At 38.3% G+C, this 25222-nt stretch overlaps 1 protein-coding gene across 3 annotated transcripts in view; it reads right to left on the bottom strand.

The window, feature by feature from the left end:
• The window catches only part of LOC138064439 (uncharacterized), a 45633-nt gene that overhangs the window by 422 nt on the left and 19989 nt on the right, over positions 1-25222 (bottom strand). For all 3 annotated transcript variants that reach the window (XM_068927008.1, XM_068927007.1, XM_068927006.1), the window contains exons 6-12: positions 24271-24372; positions 21117-21227; positions 19342-19520; positions 8068-8225; positions 6713-6755; positions 3577-3763; positions 622-757 (exon numbers count right to left, since the gene is read on the bottom strand). In XM_068927008.1, the coding sequence (XP_068783109.1) occupies positions 622-757; positions 3577-3763; positions 6713-6755; positions 8068-8225; positions 19342-19520; positions 21117-21227; positions 24271-24372 (916 nt within the window). The remainder of the gene's footprint in view (positions 1-621; positions 758-3576; positions 3764-6712; positions 6756-8067; positions 8226-19341; positions 19521-21116; positions 21228-24270; positions 24373-25222) is intronic.

Below are 25222 nucleotides of genomic sequence, written 5' to 3'. Positions count from 1 at the left end.
ATTGGGGAAAGGCATGAAATGAAGGAGTTAACTATAATAGCAACATATCTCAACACTAGTTTCCAAAATACTGAATAGCTTTGTCTTTTGTTCATTAAATTAAAACACAAATCCTATAATTAGTAGGCTTTACACAAGCAGAATTGCCATTGACAGCATTTAGAATTTGGCTGGATTATGATGATGGAATTTACCTTTAGAAAATGATTTCATAGACTAATTTTCTTTTTTAATTATAATCATCATTGCTGGAAGTAAATCATCCTTGGGAACGAGGAGGATATACTTTTCATTAGTTTGAGCTTCTCTAGTGAAAGGTACCATAGCTTTTCTGTTTAGTGTAATCACCCACGCACCATTGTGGAAGGCACCCTATCAAGGTTCCTTTCTGAACCTCTACAACTGAGCCTCGCTGTAGTTCCAGCATCGACAATAACAGAACTGATGACTCACATGTGGCAACATATTGTACTGCAGTGTGACTAAAACTAGAATTAAAGGGAAATCTGGGGGAACAAGTGAAAACAGAATGAAAAGTTGTTGCCAGATTTTCCCAAACTCTAGTGTTCCTGCTTTCCTGAATTTTTGGCAAATAGAATAGAAACAAAAAGTTCAGTTTACCTTTTGTTTTCATTCACATTCTCTGCACACAAGTAGAAGGTTTTAAACTCTTCAGATGGAGGTTTGAGTTCAATTACAGATCTCTTGGAGCCCAGAGACTGTTCACTCACAATATAGCCCTGTAGATAAAGGCCACCTGGACAGAAGAAATAGCATGCATTTGGTATAACGTTGGCACGATTTGTGAAGTTGCTGCCAATTACAAGCATACTGACAATTCTTACAAATTTTATTTGCAGATTCCTTACGTTGCGTGTTTCCACAAAATGATGCAGAATTTACATATAAAGTGATATGCTGAAAAATGCAAAATTTTAGTTTTATTCCAAAAATTGACTTGAAAATAATGTACAATTCCATGTTTATTCTGTCTAAAAGATTGCCTGATCAGAAGTGTTCTGTTTACAATTTTAGCAGTTTTTTAAATTTTCCTCAGCTGCCAGCTTTGGGATTCAATTGGAGTTCTGTGAGGTCAGCTGAATTCTTGCAGCTCTGCCTCGTGTCTTCATTATGAAAGGTCTACGCTTTGGATAAAAAGCAGTGTACAGGAGGTAAGCCTTTTTATTGTTACAGACTGAATTTACCCTCAGCTAATGCTTGTGCTCCCGTTTGTTTTGGCACAGATGTATCTGATTGTCAAGTTAATGGAACTTAAGAAAGTTCTGTTGCATTATGAAAACTCACTCCAGCTCATTCTGTCTTGGCAGCGCTGGCTTGACAGATATAATGGGAATACAAAGCTATAAAAATGCATTTATGTCTCTAAAATCAGCAAGTGTGAATGTGACTACAAAAATAGGAAATCTATTTAGTAAGAAAGTTACATTGCCACATCATTATTTGAAGGATAGCCGTACTTAACGTTATATAAAAGTAAAGCCATACTAAAAGTTAAGACTGAGAAGGAATATGGATGTGAATTTTCAGGATAGCCTCATGGTACGTTCTACAGTCAGTTTCTTGTGGACAGAACTCTAGTCCTGAAAACTGCATGACCTTCCAAGATTCAGGGGTTTGATTTTAGTCAAGTAAACCTAGAAGCTGCTTCAAGTAAACCTTTGAAGTTTCATTTAATCTGTCAGGTACTTTAGACCCATCATTTTATGCACACTGAAATAATAGTTAGCTGAGTCTATCTTCTAGTTCATTGTAAAAAGTGAAATATGAACGAGAGACTTAAATGAAAATAATATTAGCATCATGGAGTGGGCTCTATACCTGTTCTATCAGTATATGACAGTTTAGTTTGTATGTGCAGTTCCAACACAGTGACCATATTTAGTACAGTCTTCCCAATTTCCAGTCATTAACTCTGGCCAGCACATAACCAGCAATATAGTTTTAGTGATTTCTTCCCAGAAATAAGTTAGCCCATCATATAATATTAAGTGGCAAAATATTTTTTCTAGCTTTTGTTTTTTTTTTCCTTTAAAAACGAAAAGGATATACATTTCAAAATTTAAAAAAATCCTAGAGTCAGCATTGGTTCTCTTTATTTGAAATGCTCCCATTATTTATTGGAGCACCACTGCAGGCCACACTAGCTATCTAGGAAGAAAAGGATTCACACAGAAGTTGTTTTTCATGACAATTTCATTTTAGCCATATTTTTTTCAGATGTCACTTCACTGTTAACAGTGTATGAGTTCACTTTACACTTATATGGTGAATAGCCAAAAAGAGCTATGGAGCTGATCAACTGCAGTTGAAAGCTTCTGTTACTGACTTCAAGTTGTGTATTTTTTTTGGCTCTCTCAGTTAGTAACAAGAGCAACAAACTAATGCTACCTCATTGAAAAATTATATGGGGGAGTGAGAATCTGTAGTGAAATTGGAAAGAACAACAAGGAGCTGCAACAACAAGAGGAAAAAAACCACTACAGTATGGAAGAATTTGTATGTAGTAGGATATTTAAACACCAAATAGGCATATTTTGCAGTATGAGCATGGGCTTGAGTGTCACAGATACATAACAGCTAATTTTTGCCTTTCCACTGACTCACTGCTTAGCTTTGGGCAAGTCTTAGCCTCAGTGTCACGTGGGTAGGAAATCACTGATCATTTCACATGTACGGCCTTTTCCAGATGGAAAACGCTATGTAAATGTGAAAGACTATAAAATGGAAAGCCTCTTAACTGATCATATGGAAAATGCATACACCCTAAGAAAAGTTTTCCCTTTTGAACTGAAAGCTGACTGGTACGCAGAGAGTTCAACAGCATTTCCTTTCTGACTGCCAACTTCCTTAGGCCAGGAAAGGGGAATTTACAGGTCCTGACCCACCCCCTCTCCCTGGAGTACCTCTTTTTTATTTTAAATGTCAGTTTTCTCAGAGCTGTGCTGGCCCCAGATTCTCATTAGCGCCTGAAACTCTGCTCCAGGGTCCCTTGTGATTGACCCCTAATAGCCTCACTTTGCTGTCTCCAAAGAGCGGCTGGATAGCCTCCTCTGTTACCGGGAGAAGTGCTAAATGGCAGCACAGCTTTTGCAGATTAACTGCAAAGTACCACAGGCAGCCCCTGCAGAAGGGCAAGCCAGTGGGCCACTGGGTGGAGCTTCTTGGCCAAAGCCATGTGGAAACTGCCTGATCGCAGAGAAACCAGCCCTAGCTAATAATATCCCTCCCTCTGAGGGTGTTATCTACCAGGCAGTAGCAGGCAGCCGGCAGCAGCGTGTGCCCTCAGTGCAGACATCGGACCCCTCGTTCCCGAGGTCGAGCGTGTGGATCCTGGTTAGCTATGTTCAGGAATGAATTCAGACTGCACAAAGTAAAGAAAGGACCATGAGGAGAACGAAGAGGCTGTCTTGTGAGAACAGACTAATTTGCTCTTCCTACCCTCACCTTCATAGAACAGGTAGAGTGAATTTGCTGCTCAGGAACTTTCATTATTTTGAAACTGCAGTGAAACACTCCTGCTTTAACAGTCATCTACAATCCAGTAGTCATCCGTACCTTGGGCAGGTGTGGAGCGAAGAGTGGCATAGAAATACAAGCAGCCGTCCTTCAGGATGCAGTAGTGCTGAACCCAGACGTCCTTGTTTCCCTCCAGCTGGTGGAGGAGCCCGAGGCACTCCGGGTTCTTGATAGCCAGGGGTGGCAGTGTGGTGTTATGCAGTGTGACATCTACCCAGACATGGTTCTATAAAGTAAGCACAAGCTTAATAGTTTCTGGTAAGAAATTAAGGAGGATCCGCTGTTACAAGAAGACGCTACCTCTAGTCCCCTGCTAGGAAATTAGCTTTTGTTGCTGGAGCAGTTTGGAAAGTCAACAACTCTGAAAGTATAATTAAAAATATACACTTGATAGCAAACAGTGACTTGCTTCTTCCTTCTTAAAATAATGGCTTGTCTTTCTGCAGCTATTTTATTTTTCTGTTCAAGTTCTGCCAGTAGAAACAGTAATATTTCAAAGCTGTATGAAGAAGGCTTTTGTACTGTTGTGGTGATTGACTTCAACAGTCTTTACTCTGTGTAACCTGGCAAGCTAAGGTTCACCTTCTACCCTCCGCGATTCCAGAGGAAACGCAGGAGTGTCTGAGGCCAGAATACAGCATGCAGGCTTGGATGGAAGTGATGCCACACGTGAAAAGCCTTTCTATCCCTTTCAAGAAAGTACAGTCTCTTTAGTTACTAAAAGTATTCTATTGTCATTTTGAGGGGAGAACCACAAGGCTTTCCATTGTACAGGCTATTTGCGTAAGAGAAGCTAAAAGAAGTCAGGAAGAAGTTAGCAGTTGTTTAATAAGGCCAAATTGTCTAACATGACATTAAAGCATTTCTTTCTCTCCTTTAAATCTAAAAGGTGTTAGGAACTCAACCTCTCCAAAAAAACCTACTGTGTTTTGTTTATTTGCAATACACGCGCACACACACACACACATACACACACACATATATATTTTTTTTGAATTCTGCATCAACCAGTATCATTGTCATTTGAAATCCTTGGGGAGAATGTGTACAATATCAATAGCATCCTGATTGTTTCCACTGGGGTTTTCTTTTGCATTTATTTATGCTATTTCTTTTTTATCCTTGACAAGCCAGTGATGGAGAAAAGATCTGAAAAAATATAGCTAGCTGTATTCTTGGCTGTGAACTGGAAACCTGCTGGGACTTTCTGCAGCAAAGTGCAAGAGATGACTTCAGTAATACAAGATATATTCATAGAATAGATACCCCTGTAGGTTCATCAGGAGGACATAGTGTCAGTATATTAGTCTGTTAAATCATTCTGTTGTGAGCCCACCTGTAATACACTAGCTATTCTAAAAATTCAGTAACGAATTATATAGTGAATAGGGGGGGAAAAAAGCTTTCTTTTATTAAGCTGAAGTCCAGTTAAAAACAGGAGGAAGAAACTAATTGGAAGTAATTTCATTAAGGACAGACGTTGGGCAATGAAAGCAACATATTAAAACAAAATTTCCCTCAGAAAAGGATATTTTTGCCAAAAAAGATAAAGAAGTCAAAAACAAGATTCAGTAGCAGAGAAAGGAGCCAACTTATTGTGTGAGTGCATGAGAGAGTTTTCTGTATGTATAAAGTCGGACCTTTTTACTTTACAGGTTATTTTTGCATGTTACACTAAAGATTTTTTTAAATATGTTTTATTCTCTTGTGTGTGACTTTTTCCTAGTTTTTGTCTCAGGTTATTTTTTATTCTTTGGTTTGGGTGCACAGTGAATATTTTAAATTATTTGATTTATTTTTACTGCTTCAAGTGTTCTTCTAAGAACACTTCTTCTGCTTTATGTTCTTCTAAGAAATAGTGGCAGGTCGGATATCCTTGGACACAAATTAGGTTTTGCACTGATAATCTCATATAAAAACTGAAGCTGAAAGAAATGTATGCATGACTGATTTTATTCTAGTAGAAAAGGTATTAAAGAAACAGCAAACATTTCCTTTCAGTGTTTAGAAACCTATCACTAAAACATACTGCTTGGAGGAGTTATTCATGTGTCCTGCATTGAGAGAGCAAGGAAAGTAAAATGATTTGTTGTTTTTTTTTCCTACTGCATTAACCTAGGATATCATTTGTAACTTACAATTTTCTTATTTTTATTGATTTATTTTTAAGTCTGTTTATTTTTACTTTTTTTTCTTTATTGATGGTGTTCCTCTGCAAAAAATATAGACAGTAATACTTTTTCTGCATTTGAGCCTCACATTCCTTCTGCTAAGAAGCAAGCTGGTTCAGTAGCTAAACCTTATTAAAAAAAGACTTTACAGGTGAACAGCATATTTTTGTAAAGACAGGCGTATCTTTAGGAAGGAAGAATAAGAAGTTTGCAGCCACTTTACTAGGAAAAGGAAGCTAAAGTAGCTTTAACCCCTTTGCATACGGGGATTGTTCCCAACCGTGGAAATACCAAAATTAGTTTTGCAGCTCCCAGTTCAGGGGAAGGCTGGGGACTATTTGTACGGAATCACGTTGGGCTGAGCAAGGTCCCTCTGTAGCAGCTCAGGATCAGTTATGACCGTGTTTTTCTCAGCCACATGGGCCATCAGAGAGCACAGCTATATGAAGAGATGGAGAGATGAGCCTTATCTGTGTCTTATCTCTAAAAATACAGAAAAAAAACAGTTCCAGGAAAAAAACCCCTTTCTAATATTCTGTCAGAAGTGACAATGGATGGCCTCAAGAATCGAGGCAGACTTGCAGGGAACACCTAAGGAGATACAGCCCTTCTCACCCTTAATTCCAAATAGCATTACCTGGGGTGGAACATGCCCCGGACCATTTGCTAGAGAGTCTTCACCCCACTGCGCACGCTACCCTTCCTGCCTTCCCACTATCAGCACAGCTACCCTCGTTGTAAGTTATGTCTCTGAATCAGCTTAAAGCTGCTGATATCTGGATGGGGAACATTTTGATTCATTCCACCATATGGCAGCAAAACATATTTGCTGAGGCACAATAATGTGTTTATATGGCTTTTAGATTGGAGCTGATTCACATCCCAGCAGCTCAGACCAGCTTCCGTGTTGCTGTCTGCACCTGACAATGTACAAGATATATCTGTCTCTGTCTTCTGCACAATCTACTTTACACATTCTGCTTCTTGTATAAATAAAGCATTACCTGATGCACAGGATGCACCGCTTTATCCATAGCCTCCAGCCACCTATAAAATGACCAAAAATGAGAATAGCTTAGCTTGGTAGAACAGAATAAATGTGTTTCACTGCCTCTTTTAATTCTTGCTGATGTAGACAGCTTTTAAAGGGATGTGCAATTTTCAGGACAGATTCAAGGCTTCAAAGTAGATAAACAGTGGATTAAATCTAAGTAAATGTTTCTAACTCTCAGAAAATAATTCTCATAGCTTGCTGTATAAGGTGTTATAATAAATTAGGGCACTATTACAGACAAGGTGAATCTATAAATTTTAGCCTGACATGTTGAAATGTCTTCACATGATCATTCCTCTGGTGTCTTTGTTATAATGCAGATTAGGAATTTGTGGGAAACTTAAAACAACGTGAAATTGGACATTACAAAATAGAGTCGTCTGTTGGCAAAGCTTTTGTTTGTGTGCTGTGGCTGGTATAGGAACAGGAAGTGGGAAGTGCTCATATATTACAACTGTCAGTGCCATGTACTAAGATACTGTAAAAGATGGAGGGATGAATCAATCTTAGCAAATATCATCTGCTTCATATCTTTATATTTCTGGTAAAACAGAATAAAACAATGGGGAAAGAGTAGATTTTAGTACATTTTGAAAGTAAAGCCTAAAAAGCTGTTACCTGTGTTTTGCCTGGTTTTGGTGTCTCCTGTTTAAGTCAGCTATGGTCTTACGGAAATGGAGAAAGAATAATTTTAAAGTCTGTCTAACTCTGAGACAAGCCCAAACACTTTTCCCATTGTCAGAGCCAATATGCTTTTCTGGGCTGTCTGTTTTAAAATGCAAAAATAATAATGTGACAGCATGACAGAAAGGGAAGTGGAAGATGGGATTGCATTTATTACTTGTGCAGTCTTTGCTGGGCAAAAGATAGACTATTGGTGTGAAATGACAGATAAGCATGCTTAGATCCACAGGAAGATGTACAGTTCATCTGAATAAAGAAATGGGGGCAAAGGAATGAGAATATGGGAGGAGATTTCTTTTTTTTTTTTTTTTCCTGGAGATCACTGAAATAAAGTATTCAGGCTCTGTTCAAGCTTGAACAGAACATGAATGTTAAAGACGTGACGAGAAAGCTATTTCTTTTCTCATTTAAAAAAAAAAAGATAAACTATGAATCTGAAAAATAGTTTTTGAGACTTCTGCAAATGAAAATCAGAAACAACAACTTTCCCAAAAGTAGCTGACAGGGTTTATTTCCTATTGATTAAGATAGAGCTTGTGAACACATGCCAAAAATTTAAACTCCCTCTCTCCCCAAACTTGAAATAATAAAACTGACCTTGTAAAATGAAAGATCACTTACCTCTTCATTTCTTGGTTAGAAGTTGCACAGAAGTAGAAAATCCTGTTTCCACTTTGAGGTATGCACTTAAAAACAAATGGTTTACCCAGACTGGTGTCAACACCAATTTCCGCTCCTTCCAACTTTGTTACTTCTAGGGGCCTGCATTTCCCTTCATCCTGTAATTAGAGAGAGGAAGGCTGTGCCAAAGTTCAGAATTGATATAAGACTGATCCCTGTGAGACTGGGATAAACTAAGAGAAGTATTCAAAGGTATAAAATCTGGTGATAAGGTTTTATGCCTTTGAAACCATCCTCCTAATCATTTGCTTTAATGATCAGTAGTCCCAGAAAATACTTATGATGGAGCCATGAAAGATAAAATAATTGAACACCCTCTAAATCTCCATCTGCGTTTTGGCTCTTAATCATTTTTGCTTCATCAAAGGTTGTATTTGTGTGCAGAAACATTGCTAGCTATTTGTAAATATTCCAACTTTTGAGAGTGCAGTTAAGTAAGGGCAGGATTTTCAAAGGGCACTGAAGAACTTTAGGAGCATGAGCCCCTTCACAAGGCTGTGCTGCTCAAAATCTGGAGTTATGCTGAAAATCTCATCTCACATGTGCAGATAGAGGGAACAAAGGCTTATATTCAGAAAATAGCAGGCATAATTTAAAAGACTGGATTTCAGCTCCTTTATAAAGTTGCCCTAAATATCAGTATATTGAGTATCTTTCCCCATTCATTTCAGACAATATTCAATGGAAATCATTGCAAAGTCTTTTGTACAGTATTGTTGTGGACTGAGTTAAAGCTCTTTGAGACTGGAGGGTATTGTCACTGCCTTTCTCTTTGGGTAGTTATAAGAAGACATTAAGCTCCTTAATATAAGTAGATAGGTGAAACAGCTATTCTCCCTGCTCTCTGCCCCACCCCACCCCCAAACCCAACCCCCCAAGTACATGTCTTAACTGAAAACAAAGGCGCACACATCTGGATAGTGAACTCTGTCTTTATTTTAAACAATACTCTAAGCCCCTTTGCTCTGAAGAGCTAAGATTGGAGCTCTAACAATTGCATCAAATTTGCCAGCGATAAAATGGAAAACAACAGTTAATGCTAGGGCGCGTGAAGAGCATTAGTACTGTTTGCAAAATGCACAAAAAATGGAGTCTCATAGAATACTGTAAATAAATTATTGGGAGTTAATTACACAGTATCAATAGGAACTGAATTACAAATGCCTTTTTTTTTTCTTGGCCTAAAAAAATGTACATAACCTTTCATAAGCAAAATATCCTCCTGTGAATATTAAATACTTGAATATTTTCTTGTATATTCATTAACACATGCAATTATCACTTTGCTTCTGTACAAGCATTTTCTGCAGGAAAAAAAATAGGTCCCAATACTGAAAACTAGTGCCAGATAGACATCCATGAATGCATTTCCTTGATCCTTCTGCTTTCCACTTTTTTAAAATGCAGAAGTAAAGTCAATACAGTAGCTGAAGACAATCCTAAAAGTCATCAGTGCCATATGACCTACTTTACTTACAATACCTTCAGACACAAAATTACATTGCAACAGTAGCATAACTGAAATATATACTGAGACTCCAAATCTCATCCCCAGCATAGAGAATCGTGTGCTAGAGTGATGAAGTGTTATTCATTAGGATTCGGTTGTCCATGGTCTGGGTTCTGTTGCCTGTCTCAGCCTGAAGGCAATAGTCACTGAAGATGCTGAAATGGCTGTGAGACCACTATAACTGCACATCCTGATAAACTCCTTCTCTGAACACTCTCTGTGCTGTCTAGAATGAAGGCAGAATGAATACTCTGTGGCATACGGAATGATTTATGTCCACTCCATTTCAAATGAATATGTCTAGGCAAGGAATAAGATGGATTTGAGGATTTGCATACGTTGCAAAGTGAGACCAAATATTCTTTATTGACTAAAAGGCAAGTATGCTCTCCTAATTCTGATAAACCAGAGAAGAGACACTTTTCACTGAGGGGGCTTTCAGGAATAATATCTTGGGAGCATTTCTGTGGCAAACCTCCCTTTGTTCCAAACAGTGCCAAAGGCATATAACTGAAAAAGTTATTATAAAAGCTATTTGGTATGCCTGGGTCTGGAGTGCAGCCCACTGACAATACTGTCACTATGGTACCTAATACAACTATGTGCTACTGTTTAAGTTGATGATATATATGGTACAGATTTTAAATGAACTAGTTCAGATTGTAGCTACTACAGTTCTGTTTTGCACTTAAGTCAAAAAGATTTTTCTAGCCTATAGAAGGGGAACAAAGGTATGGGTTCAAGCTTTATGTTCCCTGCATTAAGTGGTTAAGAACAATACAGTCCTCTGGAGGTTCCTATCTGTTGTTTCATGGATCCTCAGTGGTCCACAGGATTTAACCTCTGGGCAGTGGGCAGAAAGCATATTCTCCTTTGGTAAGTTCTATTTGAGAATAATAGAAACAGCTGAAAGAGCCCTTCCCTTGCTGCTAGTTTTCTTCAGGTGACCTGAGTTTCTGGGGAAATGTTTTTGCGAAAAAAAAAAAAAAAACCCATCTCAAAGTATATCTATGACCAAAAGACAGGCTGAAGCAAGGGAGCAGTAAGAAAAGGAAAGTAGGCATCTCCTTCCTTTATTGAATGAAAAGGCCATTAAGATAGGGTACGTAGCTGGGAGCTCATAAACCAGTCCTATCTAATTCGGTGTAAATACTTCCAGAAAACAAAGGACATTCATAGCATTTCCTGAATGATTCGCTGCGATCGAGGGATCCTGTTTGAGCAGAATCATATTTGCTGTTCTAGTTAAGCTGCTTTGTCTATCAGAAAGGAAGGCTGAAAAGATACATGAACATTTCATGCTATCTGCAGTGAAAGAAATCAAAATCAACAACAAAAAAACAATGAAAAGAGATTAAAAATAAGCTGTGCAAGAGACTGCAAGGACTAGGGAAATGGGACAAAAATAACTTTACAGAAAATAAAATCAAATCCTAGAAAATATTAAAAGGAATCCAAAACACAGAAGAAAAACTGATCAGTGCTAGAAAGCAGAAAATGATGGACTAGCTAGCTTAGGGGACTGGCAGTAGAAAGTGTAAGGTAGTCACCTCTAGGTCGCTGGTTCAAATTGGTTTCAGGTCAGTAGTGACTTGAGGGAATTTTTGGCTGTATATCTAAAATATCTCCCTTGCTGTGCCCCTGTTTTCTTAAACTAGACTAGAAGATGAACCTCTCTCCTCCCTGCTTCCAGCTTTTTCACTTCTTACTTTCCTTTTTGCCCAACTTTCCCCATCACAGCTGACATGGCTATGACCCTCCCTGGCATTTAAGTTCACAACATTTTGATCACCTGTGACTTTGTTCCTCTCTGTCTGGCCTCTCCCTGAGTTCTGGTGCTGCTTGCTTAGTAGTATCTCTAAAACGTGCTTTGTGTTAGGCTTACTCTTCGTATGTTGCGGAACTAAAAACCAGAGCCTGTTTGCGTTTCTTCTTTGAGCTGGACGCATTGGTGTATAGGAGAGGCTAAGGCAGAAGAAAGGACTAGCACGTGTCAGTAAAGAGAAAACTCTAGACTGCAGATCTGTTTGTATGGTATTTTTCTCAAATACAACTACAATGTTTTAGTTTTTTATTTTGTTTTGTTTTAAACCACTGATATCTAAACAAGAGAGAATAGAAATGTACTGAATATCAAGATCACGGTGTGGGGGGAGGGAGAGGCAAAACCTCTGATTTGAAGATCCAAATTATCCTACACCTGGCTGTATTGACTGGCAGCTTACGTGTGATTGGGTGGTCTTTGATATGATTAGTCTTCGAGTTCTGGTTGAGTTCTTTTGCTGCATTTAATTGCACAAAAGGTAATTAACAGTTTGCAGGACCAAACTTTATAGGAAGAACTATCGATTGAGATAACATTTTGAAAAAACTTGAATCAGGTCAAGTAATGTATCTGTTTATGACTTTTCTCTGGGTCAGCATATGCAGTCTGTTGGTAGGCCAAAATTAACTTATGCATCATGTCAGCCAGCAGTATTTATGATTTATTAATAAAAAGAATAAAAGGGAAATACTGGAAATGTAGGAGTCAGCAGCTCCTTAAATGTAAATTGAAAAATATATCCTGGAGCCATGGGAGTCATGGAAAACGTACAGCAGAAATCAGATTGTATACCAGCTCTAAATAATGTGGCAGCTCCCAGACTGTGATGATAAAGCTTCAAGCAAGAATGAAGAACAAATAGAAGTGGTATCTTTATGAGCAATGGCTTAGACCTAAATCTATTTATAGCTAAGCCTTTTATATAAAGTGCTTAGGCTTAGCAATGAATACATAGGCCTGTACAGGAGAACAAAGGACTGAATGTTTGTCATAGATTGAAATGCTGAGAAAGGTCCACACATGGTAGGCAGGGGATTTCTTTCTTGCTATAATAATTGGACTCCTTATATACCACAAAAATTAAGATAATTTAAAAGTATCTTTTCTTTCTTGCTATTCTGTTCTACTGGGAGCAATCTTAAGAGTATGCCCAAGAAGTATGTACCGTAGAGTCTGAGTCTCAAATTTCTGCAAATACACACTCTGTCAAATGCCCCGTTCCCGCATATAGAGGAGACAACTGTAGAAAGAAAAGGGAACATTTAAATGTGCATTAAAATTTCCTCTTTCTATTTAGGGAGGGCTTTCCCTTGTTCTGGGAGGGCCCTCACTTGTTCTGCAAGGCCTGGGTGCAAAGTAATGTGTCATGCAATGAGCAAAGGATAAATAGAAGACCAGTATCCAGCTGGTCACACTATATATGTAAATGTTGCTGTTGACTGTTGTTTGAAATAAAAACAAGCAGCCAACTGTAAGTTTCTAGGTGTCCTGAATAAGGAAGAGAGCAAGAAGGGAACAATTTACAATCGCAAACATGCACTGACAGAGACAACTGAAGAATGGCAAGCAGTTTCCTTCACAGAGACCCTGGTAACTAAAAAATATCCATGGAAGGCGACGTTCCTCTCGTGGAAAAAAACAATGGAGGTTAGGGACTCCTGGAGTGGAAAATGGTGCTGTCTGATTATCTGAACAATATTTAGATACCAGTTAGCTGGCTGTGTTAAACTGTCATAGACAGAGAAGACCAGATAATGTTGAGCTACTGAAATGGACCGGCTTTGTAGTGGAAATAGGAAGATGATCTAACCTCTGATCACTGAGGTGATGGAACAGTTAGACAGGGGTCTTTTGGTTGTTTTGGAAGGTGCGTCTTCCCTCCCCCTGCCCTCAACCCAGAGAAACTTTTACTTAGTCCTACTCACACTATGCCTGAAGGCTTCCTAGAGGCATGGATCTTGTGAGCCTAAGAAATGCAAATCATAATTCTTTTTTAAACTGATATTGTTATATGTAACCACAAGGAAGGCTGACAAAATGCATACCCCTCCCCTTCACTGCTTCCAGTGTGTTCAGTGAGATTTCTCGAAGGTATCTGTTGCAGTTTTCTTATAGCATACTTCAAACTATTACAAACATATATGGAAGGCCATTTCTCTGAGGTTTTGTGCGTGCAGGAGAATTTGCTTCTGTTCACTCACAGTTCAGTTGCTTATAAGAATCTCTAAATCATCTGAATCTCTAAAACATGTCACTTTTCTATTTCTTACTGTCAGGACAGAGACTTCCAACCTAACTGCTTTAACTTCCTTCCTATCACAGTTCCTTCTTTTGACTTTCCCACCTTGAGTCCATGCAAAATACTGCTAGGAAAACCATCCTCTCTAGTTATTTATTCTTAATTACCATTGCTCTACATCATTCTTAGCTGAGGGAAGTGGGAAGGGAAATGGAATAAATGGCAAAAGTAATGTAAGCACCTGACAGACAGAGCTGAATACGGCATAGAATACGTCAGTCTCTAATTTCTGGGAAAGACGATGTCTGCAAGGGAGATACACTAATGCTATACTTTCCTGTTTGGAGCCAGACATCTTTATAGCTTCCCCTAGAACATAATCTGAATGACATTTCATATTTTCCTTTTCAGTTACAAAATTTGTTCTCTGTCTCATTTTCCTCTTTCCCAGGAGCTATTCATGGCAAAGAGACAGGAAATAATTAGTAAAGACATAATAAGACACAAAATAGAGAGGGACTAGGATATTTGTTACAAGCACATGCTCTTTTGTTAATTCCTTTAATTTTATCAACTCTTTTTTTCTTCTTTAACCCAGAGAGCCACATGCTATATTTTCTTTTAATTGATCTTATATAGCAAGAAAGCAATGATGAAATTAGGAAATGCTAGTTTTGGCCGGTATTTTTAGCAGTCTTGTAAATATTAGTATAATTCTTCTTTAAGATTATGTTTGTATTCAGCTTTAATTAGCTGAGCTTCTTACATTGTGAATAGTTATAATGAAGAATTTTGAGTAGTATATTTTTGGCTGTAACATTTTCTTTATGCTTGTGCTTTCCTGTTGAACCTAGAACACTCTCTTTAGCAGCAGTGTCCTCATGATAGAGGAGTGCATGTTCCACAGCCTTTGTGCGCCTTGTTGGCGCATTCATACTTTGGTCCCAGGCCTTCTATTCCTTCTTTTTAACAAATTTCATATGGCTAGTGTTTTTTATCCTGAAAGCTGAAGCATATTGTTAACTTTGTGAGTTCTGGCAGGTTCTAGAAGCCACTTGGTGCTGGAGCACAGAGCTCTGTGTGAACTCATTTAACCTATTGAAGCAGTGCTCTACTGCTGTGGCTGATTGCTTTCATAATCTTTCTTTTCTTATTTAAAGTTGATTCAGGTTTTTCTGTCCTGCTGCAGTCTTCATCATAGACACATTGTGGTGACTTTGTGATCACCTTATTGTGCTGAACAGCAAATGCTAGTGTTAGGGAAGCATACACTGCTATCTGTAGAGAAAGCATCAACACTTGCATATGCTCATGTACCTTCAACTTTCCTTGAAGAAATGTGTAAGTTCATGAAGAAGAAACCTAAGACTGATCTTATCCTTTTCTCAGGATAAGATCTGAGTGTACATCACTGTTTCTCTCCTCACCATGCCCAGATATCTTTCCTTGGGAGGAAATCCAGGCACATAGGCAGGGATGGAAATGATGCACTCAGAAAGCCCAGTGGTCTGGAGGATGTGGGACCAGGACTGTGGAGTGTAGGATGGAAATCCACTGCTGCAAAGTGTAGGCAAAGCTGTTACATTATAGCTCCACTGATCTCAGTAATTTACACCAAGCAAGGATCTAACCCAGTGTATTCATATTCCTGCTATGAGCTGGCAACCACAGCTATATCCACTGAGATGAAAAATATATTTAGTTACTCATATGGCTAACTGCTTGTAGAATCAAGGTCAGTGACATCATCTGTCAGAGGGGAAAACAAAATGACCTTGTAGGCAAAGTGACTGAATCTATTGCAATGTTTATCACTTCACCAATATGTGATGGGATAGAGATGAGTCTGAAACAGCAGCAATTACATGGGTGAATCAATATGTAAAATGCTCTAGGAACATCAATTTCTCTTTTAACGTGGGTGGGAAAAGGGAAGTTCAGGATGGATAATTTCTGCCTGTAAATAGCAATGACGAGGCAATGGAGCTCTCTGTTTTTGTTGGTATGAATTAAAACAGATGATAAAAAACCCTTTACCTTCTCAACCACAAAACATGATCTGCACCATTTCAGGCATAAATAAAGTCCTGATGGTCTTCTCACATTGGTGTAAATCAGGCATGACCTTTTTCGAGTCATTGGAATTACACCGATGTAAGTTTTTGACCTTGACATCAAAATCAAGCCCTGGTTATACCTGAAAATTGATAAATCTGGTAAGTTTGTTGGACAGTGATATGCAGATTATCCTGAATTACTTTTGTCTCCCTGAATTACTATTGCCTTCAATGCACTGTTTTAAAGAACATCTTATATTCACCTATTGAAAGAATTTGTCTTCCTAAGTGAGATGAGGCCTGGAACATAATGTTTCCAACTTAATATCATAGTTGACATGATATATAAATCTTGTGTGAAACTAAGAACATTATTTGTAATTCTCTTAGAAAAGGAAGTGGGATAGGCAAAATCTATTTACGTTATTCTTCTTGTGCCCTGATAGAAATCATACCCAAAAGAAAGAAATAGTGCCAAAGGGTCCAATTCAGCTGCTTCTTACTGATTTGGACATTGTATCTTTCAGTAGTGAAGAATTGCATCCTTATGTAAGCATCTTTCATTTTATCTTACTAAAGGCCTCTTCAGAGTACCCTGTGAGCACTTGAAGCAGTGAAGGGCGCTCAGGCTTTCAGGTACTTAAGAAGTACTGTAATATTTTAGTGTTCTTTGGAGTCCAGAAAGAGAAGGAGGGCGGGAGGGAGGGAGAGCTAAAAAAATTGTATGAAAAGTTTCAAAAAGTTGTTGAATGGCATTAGTCTTTGGTAATGCAAGAAAACAAGTAGTAATTGCTATTACAAAATATTTATGCAGTGTTTTAAATTTATGTACCTTTTTTAAACAAAAGGAAAGGCGTGTTTTCAATGCAGAAGAGCCTGCCATCAAAATACAAGGTTGGGATGATTCAGGAAGCTATTTTTTAAGGCAATAAACAAGATAGGAGTAGGTAGGGAAGAAAAAAAATTACCTTAAAAATAAATCTAATGATTGAAAGAAAAAAAAGACCAAATCAATTAAATACAAATGAATGTAAGATTATGGGGCACCTTTTAATCCTTAATCCAATTTATATAACACTGTTTCTTCCAGGTTAGTTAATTGATTGGGAAGTGGAGAGTGTTTAAAAGGCATAATTAGATTTCTTTACATTTCAAGAATTTGATGAATGACCTGATTAGGGGTAAAATAAAAACTTCTCTCCAAGCAAAAAAGTTCCTACATGTTTGTATCCTTTTTAGCGTATGTTGTTTTTTGTTTTTAGACTAGAATAACTGGTGCTGAAATAATGATGACAGAAAGCCAGACTGCTTTGTTGTATATCTGTGAAGCTCAGTGGTTCTGCAGCATGACCTTGACAAGCTGGCTAGTGTTTATGTCATGGCACATGCAGGGAAATAAGTCTACCAGGCTGTTTGCTGAAAATGTCAGGGGGAGAGAAAATTGTAGACAAGGAGGCACTTTCTACAATTTTTAGCTACTTCTAGCAAAATGTCTTTTTCCCACAGAAGTGTTTGGTTTTGATCAAGAGACTTGAATGCCTGAAAGCTTGACTAATTTTAGTTTGGATATGATCTTGCAGTGCCTCATGGGAGTTTTTTCTTCACGTTAATAGTATGGTCCATGAAACTCTATGCTTAGGTTTACCAAGAGGAGAGACCAGATGCATAGCAGTGAGTTATCAGAGATCCTGAACTGTAGAGGAAGATGGACTCCCAAGCCCTCAAAGTATGGTTCTCGGGAAGCATTGCACCAGCATCTTTCAAGTAAAAATTTGGTCTCCAGCATTTTACTGAAAAGGAGAAATTGTCAAAGGAGAAGGTTTTTTTCTTTTTTGGGGATTGGCTCTACTATTAATGTAAAATTGACTAAACAGGCTAGCATGCAAAAATGAAATATATACATGGAAGACTGGAGGGAATGGAGAGAGATGACACATAGTAGAGAAAGCAATACAAAAGCAGGTTTATGTTTAGGAGTGAAGCCTGTTGTATTATCCCATCTTCCCCCCATCTTCTTTTAGCTGAAATTCCCTTACACCTTATTGTTGTGTAGATTATATTCATGTGCATTACAAGTCTGTGCTGGTATGTCTACATGCTGTGCTGTCCAAAAACTGTGTGAGTGTGTTAGAGGCCAAAACTATTTATAGGGCGTAATATTAACGTGGGCTTGGTGCCATCCCTAGGTTTTAATGTAATTTTTTTTATTAAGGACGGGCATAGGTGCATTTCACTGGCCTGTGTTCAAGCTGTGCAAGAGAGACGAATCCCTTTCTGCCTATTTCTAAGCTGGTATTTCCACTGATGTCATTCCTAGATTTAGCTAGAAGATTTACTGGAAGTTACGTGAACTTTGTGTAGTGAAAAATCCCTCACCAGGGCAAATTGTCTCAGCTTTACGAAGTTTGCTTGAAATGAGATGAAAATGAATGCTTAATGGATCATTTTGGATCTTTTTTTACAAGATTTTTTTTTTACTACAAAATGTTCTGAACAGACTGCAGGCTTTGAAATAAACCTGTTTAATTTTATAAATGTAACTTCCTACATGAATAAGTTCATCACGAAGTTATACAAAGGAAGGGATTAGTACCTTGTAGTTACATGCAGCACCTGTTAAACTGCCTCGCAAATTACAGTAAGATGCTACTGTATAGCAGGTGAATTCATCCTTTCCCCTTAGTGAAGAATATCTATTATCAAAATACTCCACCTGCCGGATACTGGCTGAAACATGCCCACTGGCATCTCGAGGAACTGTCCAGCAGGCACTTCATGTGAACTTGTAAAACAAAGATCCCTAAAGTTAACAAATTTTGAGGAAAAACTGAAAATTACTGCAAAAAAAGTCATGTCTTTATTTTTTGTGGCAAATACATATTTGAGTATTCTACCTACTTATAGCTGATGCAATGGCTGAAGCCATTGGTTTTAAGCCGTTAAGACTCACTGCTATGCTAGGGGATTGTAAAATTACTTTGTATTGAAGTGGTAGCCTCAGTATAATGCCAAGTAAGGTATTATTCTTCATGAAGCACCAGTTTTATGCCTTTTAAGAAGCCTACAGCTAGCTGAAGTAAAGCCTTATACAGCGCTTAAGAGTGGATACAGCTCCCTACTCACATGACAGAGAATAAACGAGGCACTGAGCCGTGCTACAGTCCTTTAGCACACTGAGAAAATGGAGCCTGCCCCATATCTCTCTGTACAGTTCCACACACACAGAGAAAACTTATGCTTACGTTGGCTTAAAAAAATTCATAAAATGGTAGATGGAATATAAAGCTCCTATACTTCTGAAACTATTTCCTCTCTTCCAAAGCCTCCCAGAGCCTGTTCAGTTCATAGATTTCTTTAGTATTAGAACTATGAGATTAAATGTGAATCCATCAAAGCCTGACAGTTAATATCTGTTATATCTGTAAGATAAAGGAAGACAGAATTGCCCAAGGGGCCTTCTATATACACCACACACAGGAAACATCTTTAGTATTGGTGCTATTCCATAAGTCCTGCAAGCCAAGATAACGTGCTGTACTTAGTTCAGGATACAGCTTGCTTACTCACCAGCCTCTCTCCTTACCTTCTTGTGTTTGTAATAGTGGAGGTGGCCATTATGTTTCAGCACAAACCACCTCTTCCTCCATCCCTTTAGTATCGCTGACTGTGTTCGTTTGTGCAAATATCCCCGACAGGTGGGCCTGGGAGTGTTAGGGTAACGGCTGATATCGGATCCCACCACCATAGTCAAGATATCAGGACCTAAAATATTACATGAAGAGTATTAAAACCTAAGTCAGAACTAGAAATAACAATCCAGTTTCCTGGAGAAGTACACTCCTCTGCTATGGGGTGAAGAACACGAAGGCAGTATGCCATCCCCTCCCCTTTTCCTCCTAGTGCAGCCTCTAGAATGTTTGGCCTTCTTTTAATAGAAATTCAGGGATGAAATTCACATTGTGCTGAGGACTTGTAATGGAGCCAGCTATCTGAAGACAACTCTTAAAACAGCTTTTGTGATCTACTTTTGCTAGCACCGAGTTTATTTTATCAGTTTGAAGAACTGGCTAAATTTCATTGCCTGAAATCAGATGTGTATGCATAAATTGGGATTTATACAACAATTGCTGAGAATACCCTTAGGGCCACCTTCAGTCTCTGTTATCGTACATATGCTCTTGGGATTTCCTTCTTTTCTATGTTTTGGAGTCTGCTAAGGTTTTCTGCTATTTATGCCCCTCACAGAGGAGGCTTGCTGTTGGAGCCTATTCTGTGCTTATCTGCCCACTTATCAATTGCAAAAGGTAAGTGCTCAAAAGAAGTGTTAGACTGCAAGATTGGCTAAAAATGTCATATTGTTATCAGCAATGTGGTACTGTTTTAGAATATGCTGATGCTATCAGCACATGTATGGCTTTGCCCCTAGAGGCCTGAAATTCTGATTATACCAGATACTACTTCAGAGCAGGTGGCAGTTTGAAAAAGATTGAGAACTGTGACTACGACATATTTTCATTTGCAAAACATTTGCTGGGTTTCTGTTTTGGGGACATTTGACTTTGGGAATGCTGCCTGTGTGCCAAGATTCATGCCGGGGTAGGGGGGGGTTCTCTTAGTGGAGTTAAAAATACCCTGTAATCAGAGATTTATCTACTAAAAGACTTGACATACTCTTAAATGTAACAGTGTGAATGGCACCTCTATAATTAAAGAACTTGGTATGTGTCAAGATAAATTTGTCACTGTCTTGTAAAAGCATTTTAATTTATTGAATTTTCTGTGAGCCCGTGTCAAAACCATATCTGAGATAAATAAAAGAGCTGCAGTAGGTTGACTTTCAACATGCAAACATGGGTATCTTTAAGTTTTAGTCATCACAATACTAGGAAGAATATACCTGATTAATACTACTGACTGCTTGTTTCTGCGATGTTGCAAAAGGCTGCCTCATGAAATAACCTCTCTGCTCTCCTGACTAGACTTCAGTTCCCAGCAACACAGAAATAGTTACTGGGAGCAGTGAACCAAGCTGTGAATTTTCCCCCTGAGGAAGCATAAGGCATAAATTGGATATTGGTGTCTCTGAAGTCACTTTCAGGAGACTCTCTCATTAAGGCAGGAGAGCCAAAAGCTGCCTGTATTGTCAAACATGCTCTTTGGGGAATATTTTGTCAGTATGTCCATATTCTGCTATGTTTCTAGCAAGGTCTAGAAAAGCAAGTGATTTAGGCAATGCCAGTGCAGATGTATTAAACTGTTAATTGAGTCTTCTGTAACCTCCATTGTCATATTGCAGGTATGTTATGAGCATTGTATAGTGATCCTGATTCATGTAACTTAAGATGATTTCAAACTCACCTTTCCTTGCCAGATTTGCAGCTTCTGAATGTGGCATGCTTGTGACATCCGTTCCATTGACTGCTATCAGAATATCCCCTACCTGAAGCCCTGCTTCTTCAGCTGTACTGTCTAGAATCAAAATTGGAAAAAAAAGGGATGTTATTATCAAGCATATCTATGTGATGAGGTTGTTATAGCAAAATAGATATCTGTCCAGCCAGTCAAGAATTATGCTTTGGGGTCTTCATGACTTGAACTTGGAGGTGGGGTAAGCTTTTCTGAGCAAGGGGGGTAAGTTTTTCTGAGCAACTTGTTAGTGGCCTACAAATGAAACTTCAGGGTTTAAGTACTAATTCAATTCCAGAAAATCACTGGCAGTGGAGAAATGTCATTTACTGTCATTATGATTTAAATACTTTAAGAGGCGAGTAGGCACTCCAGTATTTTTGAGGGTTTGGGCCTAAATTTCCAAAAAAGATCTGATCCAGTCTTCAGTGAAGACAGTGGAAAGAGCATCCATTACTCCAGTGAGTTACGGATTTTAGAAAAATCTTGCTGGTTAGCAGAATTTGGTTATAATATTTTGTGGTTTGTGACTTGAAGAGGAAATAACATACTAGCTAACAAAAGAGTGAGTGATTCGGATCGTGAATGTATCATCTTGTTTATTTGTCAACTGTTGCAAAGTATATATGCTCCTAATAAAATAGGACTCAGACGAATGCTAGCCAGGAATGGAGGCAAATTAGATGTGATAAATATGCTCCGTTCACAAACACTAATGCAGTCGGTTAAATCCCACCCGCGTACTTTTCAGACACAGTTTTTTCTTCTCATTTATAATTAAGCATTCCTAATATACTGGGAGAAAAACTTACTGGAAAAATTTTTCCCCACCCATATTATTTAAAGTATGATTTTTAATAATCTGAAATCTATCAGTAAATGTGATGGCTCAATGTATTTCTTAGGTCACTTAGAAGCTGTGGGGAACAAATTAGTAAAAACTTAACAATAAACAGTAGGCACAATAAAGCCATGGTTCACCCCCATATGTATTACAACACATTTGCAAATTAGGTGTTTTGGTCTGTGCTGGCCTTCAACGTATCATACAAGATTTTATGAGCATAAATGCTCTTTAAAATATTATTAGAATAATGTCTTTATTTCATTGTGCAACTGAAAAGCGATTCAGATGCAATTTTTATGTCTCTTTTAATGAAGCCAGCCATATTTCGAAGAAATGAAATTTTACTAAAAGTTTATCTGTAAAAAAGAATAGTCTGTTGTTTAAAAGCAAGCACATTTGAAAACAAAAGATACAAATAAACTTAGTAGTGACACACAATGTGAGTAGCAGTTTTGCATTTTAATTAGTACGTGTTAGGGTTAGTGCTTGTTGGATACTAGGGTTAATGCCGTGTGTATGACTTATAATTTATTTACATTTAGGTGTAAAACTCCTCATTTGAATTTGAAGGGTCTCTTCAGAGGTTCTATTCTATGATTTAAGAGCACTAAGGGAATCTCTTATGTTTACAATGGGGAAGTCAGCTGAATCTTTTGGAACCAGGGAGGAGAAATATCTCTTTGGAGCAAAGAGAACTTTGCATGAATAGGGACTTGAATTCCCAGCAATCTGATACCACAGCTAGTTGTCGAAGTACACATCACCACAGTTGCGGTATTTAGGCCAATGATGGCAGAGCTCAGTAATTTTGTTTTCTTAAAATACTCAGCATGAGTGATGGCAATCTTTAAGCTCTTTCTCAAAAGTAACATTCTAATGTGATAAGCTGAAAGAGTTTCTCAAAATTACTTTCTCAGATTCATGCCATATCGTTTTGCACCTAAATTATACTGTGAAAATTATCTAGTCTGAAGAGCTATAGATATATTAACAAAAAAGTATTCTGAAGTAAAATTATGTAGCTGTTTTGGGATAAATGGCATTATGTAGTCACTTTATCCATAATTCAATCTTACTAGGTCCTCCGTACAATATTCTACAGGCAAAAGGCTTTTTAGATTGACATTATTGGCTAGGCTTCAATTGATAATGGAATTATTGCCTGTACATGCTTAAATACAGAACGGTTTTCTAGGACATGTTGCCAAAATCATGTTTATTTACATGTAGGTTACAGTATCCAAGAGATCCTTGGATAAGTCATAGTCAGCTCCTGCAAATTGGTAGAAAATAAGTTAATCACTTCTAACACTTTTTTTTTCCTGTTGAATAGGACTATCCTTTGCATGGGTTGCTCTTCTAGACTGAAGGCTTTGTTTTTAGCATGTAATAAGCAGAACACTTGCTCTTAGACAACAAGTTAGAATGACTTTTAGAAGTCATGAACAATAGCATCATGCACAAGACATGATGGCTGAGGTATAAATCTAACAATGTTCAGACCTTAAGGAGCTGCGTGGGTTTCTGATACCAGTCTTAGAGCTTGCAATGTGTTAGTAAAGTGTTTGACCTTTTCAGATATGTCATTTTCTACTCTGCATTTTGCTCCTTTGCCAGATTTCTGGCTTTTCTGATTTTCTCTAGAGGAGTTGAATAATGACACCATTTGGTAGCGCTATATGCAGTATTTAAAGTGATGGGTTCAGCTAATGGATTCTGAGGCCTCCGATATTAGACCCATGTAGTCAGGAAACAGGACAACATGATACAAAAAGCCAGGAAAGTAACAGAGCTATTCTTAGATGCCTTGCAGGTGGGTCCTCACTAGCACTCTTGATCTGGGATGACAGTTTTAAGTCTTTTGTAGTAGAAATCTTTCAGAGTCTACTCTACCTCCTGTTCCTTCTCTAACTCTACTCTGTACTCTGTATGTACACATACTCTAGACGTGGGTGCATCCTCACTGCATCCTCTGTTTCATTCTGTGATTGTTGTCATTAATGGATGTCAGTCCCACAGAGTGCTAGACCTTATCTCCGGAAAGAGGTTTGATACAGACACTTGCGTAAGGTATGAACTGGTATTGGAAGGACACAGACTAGTGTCCTGTTTGCCTCAGACTTACTGCGTCCTTAAGATAGTTTGTCACGAGCAGTTCAGGAGTGCAAGTATGTTTTATTAAATACCTCATATCCACTAATTACGCAAACTAATAACATATTTTCACAGCAGAAATTAATAGGTAGAACAACTACTTACTTGTGTCAACTTCAGTCACAAGGATAGGCTTTGAGAACTGGATTCGGAAACCCCAGGGGTAATTGCCAGTTCCTTTAGCGATCTTCACTGTTCTTTCACGAACTGCAGTGGAGGAAAAAGGAGATCCTTTTTCTTTGCAAATCAAATTCAATTTAACAGGCAGCAGCTTGTTTAGAAAACTTCCTATCTATAGGAAACGACACTCATACTTTCTGCAAGTTGCTGGGATGGTTTCAGTACCACTCCTTGCTGTTTGGTACTGCACCTCTGTCAGTCCTTACCTCCCTCACACTGAGATTGACAGAACCTCATTCATCTCAGGGCACAGTCAGACAGCTTCAGTGAAGTATTATTTCATCAGCGGTTTAAGTTAAGTGGCTGGACTTTGTGCTGAAGTGGCAAAGACAGACTCAAACATTCCAGTCCACCAACTACATTATGGGAAAGAAAAATCACTCCTGCCCTCTGTTAAATGAATGCGTCAGAGCTCTAAGTTGCAAATCTAAATTCACTCTAAATTCTTGAACGAGTTTAAGTCTATTTCTTGAACTGCAGTTCTTTTCATGTTTTTGAAAGTCTCTATCTTTTGGATATCAGTTGCTTCCTTTTTACTCTTTCATCCCTTCCTTGTTCACTCCCTACTCTCACTCCCTCACTGTCCTCTAGTCGAACCCCTTCCCCCTGTCCCCTGGCACTGGGATCTCCTACTATGGATGGCTGTACCATGTGAAATGTCTTTCAAGTTAGCAGAATTCAACACACAAAAGGATCATTGTCCTTATAAAGGAGGATTAGGGTCTAACTCTCTACTTCACATTTCAACTCTTCTCTTTCCCATAACAGCAATAAAGGCCTAGTATTAGTATCATGTCTCAAAAGGCCTGGTTCATTAATAAATGTTATACTCCTGACAGACTTCGGTGTAAACTCAAATTCTCTTCTCAGTGTCTGC

The sequence above is a fragment of the Struthio camelus genome, chromosome Z (assembly GCF_040807025.1).
Source record: "Struthio camelus isolate bStrCam1 chromosome Z, bStrCam1.hap1, whole genome shotgun sequence".
Classification (NCBI taxonomy): domain Eukaryota; kingdom Metazoa; phylum Chordata; class Aves; order Struthioniformes; family Struthionidae; genus Struthio; species Struthio camelus.
This window is presented reverse-complemented; position numbering and strand designations above follow the sequence as displayed.